Source organism: Oncorhynchus clarkii, chromosome 23, assembly GCF_045791955.1.
Source record: "Oncorhynchus clarkii lewisi isolate Uvic-CL-2024 chromosome 23, UVic_Ocla_1.0, whole genome shotgun sequence".
NCBI lineage: Eukaryota > Metazoa > Chordata > Actinopteri > Salmoniformes > Salmonidae > Oncorhynchus > Oncorhynchus clarkii.
Genome location: NC_092169.1, coordinates 8,373,369 through 8,388,640, shown reverse-complemented (window position 1 = coordinate 8,388,640; position 15,272 = coordinate 8,373,369). Strand labels below are relative to the sequence as shown.

Genomic DNA, 15,272 nt, shown 5'->3' with positions numbered 1-15,272 from the left:
ACAGGTACAGGATGGCAACAACAACTGCCCGAGTTACACCAGGAACGCACAATCCCTCCATCAGTGCTCAGACTGTCTGCAATAGGCTGAGAGAGGCTGGACTGAGGGCTTGTTGTAGGCCTGTTGTAAGGCAGGTCCTCACCAGACATCACCGGCAACAATGTTGCCTATGGGCACAAACCCACCGTTGCTGGACCAGACAGGAGGCAAAAAGTGCTCTTTACTGATGAGTCGCAGTTTTGTCTCACCAGGGGTGATGGTCGGATTCGCGTTTATCGTTGAAGGAATGAGCGTTACACCGAGGCCTGTACTCTCACAGCATCATCGGACTGAGCTTGTTGTCATTGCAGGCAATCTCAACGCTGTGCGTTACAGGGAAGACATCCTCCTCCCTCATGTGGTACCCTTCCTGCAGGCTCATCCTGACATGACCCTCCAGCATGATAATGCCACCAGCCATACTGCTCGTTCTGTGCGTGATTTTCTGCAAGACAGGAATGTCAGTGTTCTGCCATGGCTAGCGAAGAGCCTGGATCTCAATCCCATTGAGCACGTCTGGGAGCTGTTGTATTGGAGGGTGAGGGCTAGGGCCATTCCCCCAGGAAACGTCAGAGAACTTGCAGGTGCCTTGGTGGAAGAGTGGGGTAACATCTCACAGCAAGAACGGGCAAATCTGGTGCAGTCCATGAGGAGGAGATGAACTGCAGCACTTAATGCAGCTGGTGGCCACATCCAGGTACTGATGTTTGATTTTGACCCCGCCTTTGTTCAGGGACACATTATTCCATTTTTGTTAGTCACATGTCTGTGGAACTTGTTCAGTTTATATCTCAAGTTGTTGAATCTTATGTTCATAAAAATATTTACACATGTTAAGTTTGCAGAAAATAAATGCAGTTAACAGTGAGAGGACATGTCTTTTTTTGCTGAGTTGATGTGCATTCAAATTGCCGTCTATAAAAAAATGCAATTGTGTTCGTTGTCCGTAGCTTAAGCCTGCCCATACCATAACCCCACTGCCACCATGGGGCACTCTGTTCACAACGTTGACATCAGCAAACTGCTTGCCCACACGACGCCACACACGGTCTGTGGTTGTGAGGCCAGTTGGATTTTCTGCCAAATTCTCTAAAACTACGTTGTAGATGGCTCATGGTAGTGAAATTAACATTCACTGCTCTGGCAACAACTCTGGTGGACATTCCTGCAGTCACCCTGCCAATTACATGCTCCCTCAAAACTTGAGACATCTGTGGCATTGTGTTGTGTGACAAAACTGCACATTTTAGAGTGGCCTTGTCCCCAGCACAAGGTGCACCTGTGTAATGATCATGCTGTTTAATCAGCATAATACATATCTAATCAAGGTACAGAACATGACCAAAAGTATGTGGGGACACCTGCTCGTTGAACCTCTCATTCCAAAATCATGGGCATTAATATGGAGTTGCTCCCTCCTTTGCTGCTATAACAGTCTCCATTCTTCTGGGAAGGCTTTTCACTAGATGTTAGAACATTGCTGCAGGGAATTGCATCCATTCAGCCACAAGAGCATTAGTGAGGTAGAACACTTGATGTTGGGCAATTAGGCCTGGTTCCCAATCGGTGGGCCAATTCATCTAAAAGGGTTGAGCTCAGGGCTTTGTGCAGGCAGTCAAGTTCTTTCACACCGATCTTGACAAATCATTTCTGTATGGACCTCGCTTTGAGCACTGGGGCATTGTCATGCTGAAACAGCAAAGGGCCTTCTCCAAACTGTTGCCACAAAGTTGGAAGCACAGAATTGTCTAGAATATCATTGTATGCTATAGCGTTAAGATTTCCCTTCACTGGAACTAAGGGACCTAGTCTAAATCATGAAAAAAAGCTCCAGACTATTATTTCTCCTCCACCAGACTTTACAGTTGGCACTATGCATTCGGGCAGGTAGTGTTCTCCTAGCATCCACCAAAGCCAGATTCATCCATCGGACTACCAGATGGTGAAGCATTATTCATCACTCCAAATTAGAACGTTGTCTGCACTACACATCATTGTAGATGTGTAATGTAGGATGTTGGACCATTCAGCGGCCTTAGGGCTGCAGGTAGCCTAGCAGTTAGCACTTTGGGCCAGAACATGGAAAACCTGGATGAAAAGTGCATTAAGAAATACAGTACTTGTACCTAAAGCCTTTAATGTGCAACATGTTTTTAACAAGTGTCTTTGTTACTGTAGTAATCAATTGTGGATGTTATGAGGGTAATGTACACTTCGAATGAGAACTTTTAAACACCCTGGAAAACATTGTCCTTCCCACTATTGGAATTCTCATTCACAGATTAAACCTGGTGAAAACTACACTCCTGAGTAAACATCATACTGTATGGCCACTTGATTTTTTATGTACAATCAGTGTAGAGCTCAAGTGTAATAACTAGAATGTTGGTGTACTGTGCAGTTGGTGTACTGTGGGGACTCCAGGGGAGAACTCGTGAGAATGGGATACATGGGAATTTTGTTCTGACCTTCTGTAGTTAGCATTCTGTGGTAAAGTCAATCTGGACATACAACAGACCACTGTGCTATAGCACAAATCTAGCGGGACACATCTATCCATATAGCTAACACACGTCAAACTAGGTAAACAGTGCTAGAGAAATGGTTGAGTTCTTTTAAAACTGTATTCAGTAGCCTTTATTATGAAAAAAGAACATAGTGTTTTATATATGCAATTTTGTACTGAGATATCCCACAGGTAATGGCCAATTTGCATACAGAGTCTAAGTTACTGGTACAATATATTTGCCATATAAATGTAGAATAAATTATTAAAAACAAGATGTTCCTACATATCCACCAAGAATCGCAAACAGATTATTCCGTATCATACAGTCTGGAAGTACAACATTTATTTATTTTTCAGTTTAAATGTGACATGTTGAGACAAATTTTAATGCAGAGATTAAGTCAAGACTACTCCGATAATGTATTGAAGTCTACAGAACTAGCAAATCAGATCTTACATATATACACACACACATACACACACACAATGTATATGTACATATTTTTCAATAGACTTTTTTGCGAGACAGTGAGACACTGTTGTGCAGTTGGCTGACCGCATATGGGCGAATAAACGCCTTCGAAAGGGACAGAGATCTACACTTGCTGATACAAACAGCAAAATAACCGAAAAGAAAAGAGGGGGACAGAAGAACAAAACATCATTTGACTATAGACCAACCCTGCAGTAGGAATGCAGTGAGATAGACACGCACACATTATTCTCATTAACCTTCACACAGATGGGGGTGGGGGTTCAAATGAAATCCATTGTTTCTGATGAGGTTTGGGTAAGGGTGGGGGGGGTAAAGCCACTCCAGGAGGGGGCCAGGGGAGGTCCAGTGAGCGGCTGACCATCTGACTGCTAACAGATAGCCTGGAAAGTACTACTAATCATCAACTACCAGGGCATAAAGGGAGGGTGATAACCATACATTTTTGTTGGTAGTACGGCTACAGTACAAATTCAGGCAACTTAATTTTGTTTTCGCTCTCACACTCTCGCTCAGTTACTGTTAAGCTGGGTGGGTGAGGCATGGTGGAGAATGGGGCCAGGTGGAGGGGGGCGGTTGAGGTGAGGGTAGAGGTGTTGGTGGGGTTCTCACTCTCAGCAGCAGCCCCCCGAGGCAGGTTTGACAGGCGTACTGTCGATCTTGACATTGGACCTCTCGTTGCCTCCGGTCGTAGCCCCAGGGCCCATCCTCTTCTTTATCTCAGCAGCCATGGTCATGAAGGCCTGCTCCACATTGGTGGCGTTCTTGGCACTCGTTTCCAAGAACGGGATGCCCAGGGAGTCTGCAAACTCCTGCAAAGAATGGAATGGAGAGACTGGGTTAGAGGAGCTGCTGCATTCGTGACAGTACTGTACACTATTACTATTTTACTACTGGGTTGCAGACAAAGATCCGATTGTGTCCAGAAACATTTGGTTTGCTTGGGGGCCTCAACAAAATATCAAAGTTGAAAGTTTGGAAACCACAGCTGTAGACTATTTTTTCAAATAGTTAAATAGAAAAATGCATTACTCCTGCACCATCTGATAACCCATTGACTTTGATGGAAGCCCTTACCTTTGCTGTTGTGTAATCCACCACTTTCTTTGTTGTCAGGTCACACTTGTTCCCTACCAACAGCTTGTTGACGTTTTCACTGGCGTAACGGTCAATTTCCTGTAGCCACTGCTTGACATTATTGAAGGACTCCTAGAAGAAGAAAGAGAATCACAACCAGCATGAAAGGGTAGGCAAGATCTTTGTATGTCCTTGTCTATTCAATCAGATCCGCTTTAGCCGACATCCGCATAGTGGTTGTTTTGGCGTGTCGGAGGTGGAAATGCGTTAAGAGCTTTCAAATCAGGCCTCCCGGGTGGCGCAGTGGTTAAGGGCGCTGTACTGCAGCGCCAGCTGAGTCCCTGGGTTCGCGCCCAGGCTCTGTCGTAACCGGCCGCGACCGGGAGGTCCGTGGGGCGACGCACAATTGGCCTAGCGTCGTCCGGGTTAGGGAGGGCTTGGTCGGTAGGGATGTCCTTGTCTTATCGCGCACCAGCGACTCCTGTGGCGGGCCGGGCGCAGTGCGCGCTAACCAAGGTTGCCAGGTGCACGGTGTAGCCTCCGACACATTGGTGCGGCTGGCTTCCGGGTTGGATGCGCGCTGTGTTAAGAAGCAGTGCACCTGGTTGGGTTGTGTATCGGAGGACGCATGACTTTCAACCTTCGTCTCTCCCGAGCCCGTACAGGAGTTGTAGCGATGAGACAAGATAGTAGCTACTACAACAATTGGATACCACGAAATTGGGGAGAAAAAGGGGGTAACAAAAAAAAAAAAAAAGCTTTCAAATCCACAAGCGGCACCTGGCATTAAACCTAAAGCTAAAGTTGCCATTGGCTGCATAGAGTCGCATTATGAGAAACCCCATGCAGCCATGTTTACAAATTCAAACAACGTGTGATGTAATCAAGACCTCGATTTGACTGACAGAAATCCTCATTATTTTGTTTAATGATTTTCTATTTGAGCATCATTGTTTCTCTATAACCTACACTTTCTCATTCTGAACTTCTGGCGTCGGGACAATGATCAAGAGCAGCTGCTCACCGATTTGACAGCGACACCGCGAAAACATCAGCGATGCGGTTTTCGCCGATCACCGGTTAATGCTTGCTCTGATTGAATCTAGGCCTTAGTCTTCCAAAATACTAGTTAACCTCCACTCCGGAATTTCAATTAAAAACAACTAATAGTGGAAAATAATCTAGAAAACTCAAACACAGTGAAAAGGTAAAGGTGGACTGACCTGGTCTGTGACGTCATAGACTACGATGATACCGTGGGCTCCTCTATAGTAGCTGGATGTGATTGTGCGAAACCTCTCCTGCCCCGCCGTGTCCCACTGTCAGTGTCAACACACAGCAGAGACACTCAGTCACCGTCACAAATACGGGAAGGCCAAACACACACACCTCTACCAAATAGATGCTGCTTCATAGCACATTCAACTGTGACAAATAAGACAAACACACACATGAGAGAAGGGTATTTCTAACTGGTAATTCACCATTTTGTAGTCAACCGTGATAGTCTTAATAATGTAGGAGGCCTCTGCCTTTGGATATTTGGTGAACAGTCTAGAGTTAGGTTCTAAAATGCCAACAATGGCATTTTTTGGTCCAAATGTGGCCAGATCCTGAAATACATACTTGTTAGTGTAACGTGGAGCTTCCCCTTTACACAGTAGAGGACAATAGAAATGTGGTCGGGGGGAAGCACTTACGATTTGAAGTTTAATAGTCTTTCCGTCTAATTCTATAGTTCGTATTTTGAAGTCCACTCCGATTGTGCTAATGTAGCTTTCTGTGTACGTGTCATCCTGGGGAGAAAGGAAAGGGGAGGAGTCGGTGTGGGAACATGCAGACGTCCTGCTCAAAGTACAAATCCTGAACCTTTCATACATTCTCAGTCTAGAGATAGAAAAAAAAGGAATCCAAAAGTAGGATCATTTGCCACAGTAGGAGAGTAAACCAGAAAATGTTGATTTAACACAGTATTAATACTATTCTGTGATCGATTTGACCTTTTCACATTACAGTTATTACCTTGTAATATTGGACTAAATTCACATTATTATTATTAAGAGGACTAGAATTATTATTGTTAATATGACTAGGTCAGCCTTTGAACAACTAATGAGTGACGACGAGCACCTTATGAATGACTATGAGACATGGACGGATGAACAGAACACTTACTGCAAATCGGAGGAGAAGACAAGACTTTCCGACGCCAGAGTCACCGATCAGGAGCAGCTTGAATAAATAGTCACTGTGGAGAGTAGAGATGTTTTAAAAACAGAATTCCAGGTTTCCCCACACAGTTTCAACAAAAGTAGCTATAAAAAAAATATTTAAATTACGCTAGCCTTGTCAGAAACCATTGGAAGCTTGCCTCTAAACTCTGTAGACAGCATTAACTCTGATGGTTTCCTCAGACAGAACAGTTTCTTCTCGCTTCACCGTCTCTCAAGGAGAGATTTCATTGTGGTGTTGCGTCAGACGATTCAAAAGACGCCATTGCGGTTATACTGCTTTCAATGTCTTGGGCAAGATACTGTGTTGGGTTAACTCTCAGCATAACTACTTTGGTCACACCACCATACAATCAGAGTGTATGAGTCTGATGTGTTATAACGCTTGCCTAACGCCTAGAAAGGTCTTTCACGCCGACCCCTTTATAGACTATCACACCCAAGTTGAAACCAGGCTAATTCAAGCCTGAGTCCAAACACAAAGAGATGCAATCCTGCATACCTTTTTGGTACAGAAAAGTAGACATTTCAACAGACATCTATTGTCTGCAATTTCAGCAGACAGTGAAACATCGGGTTTGGCAGGCAAATGAAAACTCACGCTGCTAGGACCATACAGATCTGTGCACGATCAGCAAAACGAAATATCAGTGGGGGAGCTCAACGTTTCAGTGCTCATCTGATACACACTCAATGGCATTTTAAAAAGGATGAAGACTGCACTGTGACTGCCGACATAGTATGTTAACTGGAATACAGTAGAAACTCAGTAGGCCTTTGCTCAACCACTAAGAAGCCTTCTTTAATTGAGCTCATGTCATATCAGCCTGATGCATGTTTAATGATTTGTTACAAACAGAGCTGCTGTCGAATTTGCCAAAGCTCTCTGTAGTTCATCAGCTCAGGTTTCAGAGTGCTGCTAACCTTGATCCGGTGTGAGAGACACCACACAACACGCAGAAAAACACTTGTACAAAAATAGCCTCCATAAAAACGCACACAGACAGTCAGACACACGCAGGTACATGCACACTGGGTGAAACGAGGCCGGGGGACCTGCGCAGCAACTCACAGTGAGGAGGAAGAGGTGAGGGCTGAGGTGTGAACTTAAGACTGGGTTGACATGGGGCTGTGAGCTCTGGTGATGGTCACCAATATCAACGTGTGACAGACAGCGGTAGCCTTAATGATGATGTTCTTAGATTCAAAATGGGACATCTTATCAAACTGGCTTTCACAGCGTAACAAACGGGTATGAGCTTGCCAAACACTGATCTTCAAACGATCAGTAAAACACTAAAACACCATTCCTTGGCCCACTGATGCTTGCTAAAATACACCAATTCAGGCTATGCTCATTTACAGTTGAAGTCAGAAGTTTACATACACTTTAGCCAAATACAATTAAACTCAGTTTCACAAATCCTGACATTTAATCCTGTGTTAGGTCAGTTAGGATCACCACTTTATTTTTTATTTCACCTTTATTTAACCATGTAGGCCAGTTGAGAACAAGTTCTCATTTACAACTGCGACCTGGCCAAGAGAAAGCAAAGCAGTGCGACAAACAGAGTTACACATGGAATAAACAAACGTAGTCAGTAACACAATAGAAAAAAAGTCTATATATAGTGTGTGCAAATGGTGGGAGGAGGTAAGGCAATAAATAGGCCATAGTAGCAAAGTAATGACAAATTAGCAAATGAACACTGGAGTGATAGATGTGCAGAGGATGATGTGAAAGTTGAAATAATGGTGAGCAGAAAAGTAAATAAAAACAGTATGGGGACGAGGTAGGTAGATTGTATGGGCTATTTACAGATGGGCTGTGTACAGCTACAGTGATCGATTAGCTGCTCAGATAGCTGATGTTTAAAGTTAGTGAGGGAGATATGTCTCCAACATCAGTGATTTTTGAAATTCGTTCCAGTCATTGGCAGCAGAGAACTGAAAGGAAAGGCGGCCAAAGTAGGTGTTGGCTTTGGGGATGACCAGTGAGATATACCTGCTGGAGCGCATGCTACGGGTGGGTGTTGTTATCGTGACCAGTGAGCTGGGAAGGCGGAGCTTTACCTAGCAAAGACTTATAGATGACCTGGAGCCAGTGGGTCTGGCGACGAATATGTAGCGAGGGCCAGCCGACGAGAGCATACAAGTCGCAGTGGTGGGTGGTATATGGGGCTTTGGTGACAAAATGGATAGCACTGTGATAGACTGCATCTAGTTTGCTGAGTAGACTGTTGAAGGCTATTTTGTAAATTACGTCGCCGAAGTTGAGGATCGGTAGGATAGTCAGTTTTACACGGGTATGTTTGGCGGTGTGAATGAAGGAGGCTTTGTTGCGAAATAGGAAGCCGATTCTACATTTAATTTTGGATTGGAGATGTTTAATATGAGTCTGGAAGGAGAGTTTACAGTCTAGCCAGACACCTAGGTATTTGTAGTTGTCCACATATTCTAAGTCAGAACCGTCCAGAGTAGAGGTCAACCGATTATGATTTTTCAACGCCAATACCGATTATTGGAGGACCAAAAAAGCCGATACCGATTAAATCGGCCGATTTAAATTTAAAAAATGTATTTGTAATAATGACAATTACAACAATACTGAATGAACACTTATTTTAACTTAATATAATACATCAATAAAATCAATTTAGACTCAAGTAGATAATGAAACATGTTCAATTTGGTTTAAATAATGCAAAAACAAAGTGTTGGAGAAGAACGTAAAAGTTCATTTCAGTTCGTTATTGATTGAATGTTTTTTATAAGATAAGTTTAATGCTAGCTAGCAACTTACCTTGGCTTACTGCATTCGCGTAACAGGCAGTCTCCTTGTGGAGTGCAACGAGAGAGAGGCAGGTCGTTATTGCGTTGGACTAGTTAACTGTAAGGTTGCAAGATTGATCCCCCGAGCTGACAAGGTGAAAATCTGTCGTTCTGCCCCTGAACGAGGCAGTTAACCCACCGTTCCTAGGCCGTCATTGAAAATCAGAATGAGTTCTTAACTGACTTGCCTCGTTAAATAAATATTAAATAAAAAGGTGTAAAAATAAATAAATCGGCGCCCAAAAATACAGATTTCCGATTGTTATGAAAACTTGAAATCGGCTCTAATTAATTGGCCATTCCGATTAATCGGTCGACCTCTAATTGTGATACAGTAAATTATAAGTGAAATAATCTGTCTGTAAACAATTGTTGGAAAGATTACTTGTGTCATGCACAAAGTAGATGTCCTAACCAACTTGCCAAAACTATAGTTTGTTAAGACATTTGTGGAGTGGTTGAAAAACGAGTTTTAATTTACATACACTTAGGTTGGAGTGTATGTAAACTTCCGACTTCAACTGTATATGAGCTGAAACCCCAGTAGGATGGACCCATGACGACAACAAAATGCTGAGCATTTCCAGTCCATACATCCTGTCCCACTCCCAACCGTGTGAATTAGGGAAGCATCATCAGCATAGCCTATAAAATTAGGTCAGACCAGCAAAAGACAAACATCTAGAAACTATACAGCTATTGTCCACGCATGTTCAGTTCTAACCAAAGCGCACACACACAGTTCTCTCAACCCCCTCAACCCGGTATGCTGTTTTTATTTAACAGGGGCATGTGCTACGCAATGTGCCATACAACTAGGCTACACACAGAAAGGTACGGAAACTCCAGTAAGCTGATTAAGCATTCCACAATAGAAGGGAATTCAGCTGGACTTCAGATCGGACCCTCCTCCACTCTCTCCAGTCGTCAAAGGAAGGCAGGCAGGCTCGGATGAACCTGGGCGACGCTCTAGTCTGACCCAGAACCAGGGCTAAGAAACTGAGGCAGCCCTGTTTCCTGCCTCCCTGTCCTTTTCCCCCTCGCCCATTGTTATGAATTACAGTCATGCAGTCTTCGTTAAGCAGATGGTTGAGGACAACAATGACAGGCCCTGTGAAAGGCTAGTAGTACCGCTGACTAGTCTTGCAAGAGAGGGGGAAATAGCCTACAGCAGAAATCTGTCTACCCCACTATCACAGTCAGCATTTTACGTGGGATTGGATGATACTGTGTATGCTTCAAAGACAGACACACCAAACCGCCCACCATTATTCGACTTCCACATCAGCTGCTCAGCTCCGGCAGACAAAAGATGGGCTAGAGAGCAAGGCAAAAGATAATGAAAGCAAGTGCTCTGCAAAAATACACACTAGGGCTGGGATTTGCCTGGGATCTGATGAGACGATATTATCACGATACTTAAGTGCCAATATGGTATCTATTGTGATTCTCACGATTATATGTATTGCGATTTGATATTCCAAACATATTGCTCACTATACACTAAGTGTACAACCATTACAAACACCTTCCTCATATTGAGTTTGCATCCCAAATAATATTGCGATATTTAACTGTCGATTTCCCCCCCCCCCCCCCCCATCACTAAAACACACTGCATCAGACATAGCCTGTTTTCTGCAGGCTACTAACTGGGAACTCAGAAAGACAGTTTTTCTGGTTGACCAGGTGCATTTGAGTCCATGGAAGCAGTGTGGGGATGGATAAGTAGCCTACCTCTTGCGAGGACTTCGGTGCAACAAAAGATGCTGAGGGAGGTGTTAAAGGCTGGGGACAATACCCTATGAAAGTCCAGCCTACTTCCTGGTACATTATACAGAGCCATGAGTGCATAGAACTCCCATCTCATATAACGCAAGTGAACAGCAAACCTGGTTTCAAAAAACAAATAAAGCAACACCTCACGACACAACGCCTCTACCCCATGTGGCCTACTTGTTGTGTGTTTGTACTGACATGTATGTGATAGATGCAAACACATGTTAATTAAATAAAATGTAAATTGTAAAGTCTTGTCTTTTTCGTTGTGTCAGACCCCAGTAAGACTAGCTGTTGCCATTGGAGTCGGCTAACGGGGATCCTAATAAATCTAGTCCCGTACTGTTTTTGAATGGGCTTCAAAATTATATCATCATGTCATGATAACATGGTCATTTATTATGTGGCAATTTCCTGTACGTGTACAGTATGTGTTACTACATTACACAACCTCACATTGACTACATCGAATTGAGGGTAATTACACATCCTTTCTACCTCAGATTAGTGATGTTAGTATACAAGCTTATAGTAAAAACAATAACATTGGTTTTGTACAGTTGATTCTGTCATACGCGCCGGCCATCTCAGGACGTTTCAAACTCAAATGGCAGGGAAAATTCAAGACGCTCTCCGTATAAAAGTAGCTGATCTCACACCAATACATGGATCTGCGAGTCAAACTATCACTCAAATAGAAACCAACCCTAGTCACTGTTGATATACTACAGCGGGTGGTGATTTGTTTAAGTTGAATAACAAAGCAACTGATTTGTTTCCTTCCCTGTTTCGGCAGCCTCGCAAAACTTCCATCCGACATTCTGGATGAAGGTCTTCAGCAAATTCTCTTCTAACCAGTGATATAAAAAGTATTCTCAGATTCTGTGAATAGTGTTAGTTTAAATAGTGCATACACCCAAAACGTTTGCCCTCGCTCTATTGACTTCAAATGTAAAAATATATATAACATTAGTCAACGGGAAGCAGCGACAGCATTATTTTCAACCTGTGTTTTAGGAAAATAAATTAACTTTTTATATTCATTTCCAATTGTATTCTACTTAATTAAATGTTAGGTAAAAACTGCTGAATGAGTCCAAAAATGTTATGATTTATTTATTTTTATGATCTACTAGAAAAATAAAGTGTTTTTTTTTGTTGCTTCAAGGGTGATAAGGGGCATACAACTAATTGTCCTTCACAGAAAATACATAAGTGCAACACATTCAGCAGAAAATAGCTTCATTTTCATCAGATGTGCAAAGCTATTTGGCTAGAAGCCACACAAGTAAATGAGCGTACAATGAAAAAGCAAGGTCTTTTTGGCAAAAACGATGCATAGCCATCATATTTCTAATGTTTATCAAAGAAAGAATGCTGCCAGCTACATTTCCTAAATGTTTTGCTTGAAGTTAATCTTGAATTTGAATTGAATTAAAGTAGGCTACACCGAGAAAAGTACCAGAGAAAGTAGCTACACATCAGTCAAGAGCGCCGTCTGCTGATAGAAAGCCCATTTCGCAACCCGTTATCTCAATATCAAATCATTTATGGGTAACAAATAAGTACTTTCCCGTGATTGTTTTCAATAAAAATGGTCAAAAACAAAACAAAAAAAGCTTCTTAGCAAAGGTCAATTTCTCAAGCAAGAATTTAGCTAGGACTGTTTAGGAAAGGTCTGAGTGGGGAGGAGAATAAATGTGTAGTTATTGGCAAAGAGTTTTGGAACTCTCTCTCTCATTGGTTTATTAACTAATATACTGCATGGTGATGTCACCATGGGAGGCCAAAAGTTCATCCCACCAAACAGGTTGAAATTTCAGGCACTCTTTTCAAACAGCTCTTACACTAAAAGGTCATCAACTTCACAGTATTACTCCAACTGCATAGTGTAGATATGTATAACACAGGAAAATACCATTTTGAACTGCACTGGGTCTTTAAAAGTTCAATAACAACTTATGAATAATGTACCCCTTGAGGTCTCAAAGAAATAACTGATCAAAAGAGAACCACCTCGCTCTCCCAGAAGCAAGGGCTGGATATATCAATTAAATTCTGTATTTCCACACGGTTTAAACTAAGAATTCGATTTCACCTTGTTCCTATAAGCCACATTTAGACTGTACAAGAACAATGTTCTTAGCAGATTTTGCATATCGTTTATGAGTTGGCCCCACACATTTATGAACGGCTTTGCCCGATGTCCTTCGCGGTGGGCTGGCTCATGAATTGATGTGATGTATTTAGGTGAGCAGACACCTGGGGCAGTTGATTTGCGAGTTGCCCTTCGTGCCTGCCCCCACCCCCATACCCTGTAATTCTGTTTATTTTTGTGACAAATTTGTATACAGGTACACCAGAGGGGCCAATGATTGGCAGATGAGTGGCAACCCTGATTAGAAGCACCTGCTTCTCATCTGTTGTTCTTTAGAAATACTTTTTTGATTGAAAGAGAATTGTACCTACAGACTGAAGGCTGTAAAGCCGAAACATCTGTACGCTATCCTTGATGCAGTAAAAAATGTATAAACATTGAATAATGAAGTAAGCTTTATGCAACATCTGAGTGCGAACCCATTAAACCTGTCTCAAATAAAATGTTATCCTGTCTCTAAATGGGGGTAACAGCCTAGTGTGCCTGTCAAAAAAGGAAATGGCTACCCTTGCAATGCAAAGGCATATTCACTATCTTGTGTAATCAGAATAGATTCTGAAGAACATTTCAAATCAGATGTTCACTGCCATGCCATGCCATGCAGTGGGACTGTTGAATAGATTCGATTTTTATTTTTTAACTGAGCTAAAATACATACTAAATATGTATCATAAAACACCAACCTATATGTCTAAACCACAGGATTCTGGTAATTGCCAACATGTTTAGAGGGATGGTAGACAAACCCGTGGCTTACCCAACAACCCAATGAGTGTGTTGAAAGAGGCATGTCATATTGCATGTGACCTACACATGACTGACTCAGGATGTAGAGAGTGGGTGGGTGCCACTGACTCCTATCCTGTCATATTGCTTAGTTGCTTTCCACTTGAGGGCCAAATTCACAGAACAACATGGATGTAACGTTAGAGAATCAATCACAATGCTTAACTCACTAATTTGGTTTATTGTCAATGTAGTTAACTAGCATCAACCAGTGTACTAGCTAGCTACATTGCCTAACTAGCAAGGAGTTAAGTTACCACTGTGTAGTATAGCCAGAGATTAAATCGTTATAGATATAACTAGCTAGCTAGCATTAATTATTGACCACCAATTATACCAACATTATTGACCACCACAATTATTGACCAAGTGCACAAAAGGTTGCAGTAATATAACGTTACACATTGGGATATTGACTTGACTGGCTAATGTTAACTAGTTAGATAACGTTAAGTTAGCGATAATCACAACATATCTAATGACATGTACAGTAACGTTAGCTAGTTGACATGTGCTTTGCCAGGCTACTAGAATAAAAAGGTAACTAGCCATGTAACTTACATTAGTTAGTACTACGTTACCAACTAAACTTAACTACTCTGCCCTAGCAGTTAACGTATTAATTTTTAATAACTATGCCGGTGCTAGTTAGCAACTAAGTTAACTAGCTGACTGTAAACACATTTATTGACATTGACTAACTTGTGTGAAACGTTAATATGACCTCAACAAACAACACAGTGACTAATGGTAGCTAGCTAACTAACTAGTTTGCACTTTTTAGATGGACAGAACCCAAACAAGTCAGATATTGTTAGCTGTGTAGCTAGCAGAACAGCTAGGTTAGCTAACGTTCAGTTAGCTACTGTACTTACTATTCGGGATTCATCTTGGACTCGTCACAGTAAATCCCCTTTTCTTATAAAACGGCACTCCCTTTCGCTCTGAAAAAATGTAAATAAATAGTTAGCTAGCTAATTCCTTTGGAGGAAAAATAAAAGTAACTAACTAGCTGGCAAGGTATTCATCCAAACCCAGGCTAGTTGTCTTGAAACCAAAATGGCTGCTAGTATCAACCAGGAAATACCAACTCAAACACTGAACAGAGAAGCCCTAGAAGCAAGATCAGCGATTCTCAGAAATCGTAGTTTGTTCCTAAAGGCTCGTCTTATATTGAGTATGTTCTGCCGTGCCGAATATGACTACACTACCCTAATGACAATGTAGCTAGGAAACTAGGCTGGTCGATGTTTCGTTTGCCCCTTGCGCTTGCTGTCAAAGCCTACGTCATTACTAGTGAAACGTGGCAACATTTTGGCGTGATTCACTCTGGTCTGGGGAAATCAATTACATGACCATCTATCTAGA

General features: G+C 42.3%; 1 protein-coding gene across 1 annotated transcript; it reads right to left on the bottom strand.

The window, feature by feature from the left end:
* Nucleotides 1–2,652: 2,652 nt before the first annotated feature.
* LOC139381192 (ras-related protein ORAB-1-like) lies at nt 2,653–15,199 on the bottom strand. The gene is made up of 6 exons (XM_071124621.1): nt 14,780–15,199; nt 6,294–6,366; nt 5,819–5,914; nt 5,342–5,437; nt 4,119–4,250; nt 2,653–3,853 (listed from the first exon to the last, which is right to left on the bottom strand). Exons 1-6 carry the CDS (start codon nt 14,791–14,793, stop codon nt 3,656–3,658), a joined length of 609 nt encoding a protein of 202 aa, XP_070980722.1. The 5' UTR covers nt 14,794–15,199; the 3' UTR covers nt 2,653–3,655.
* Nucleotides 15,200–15,272: the final 73 nt, after the last annotated feature.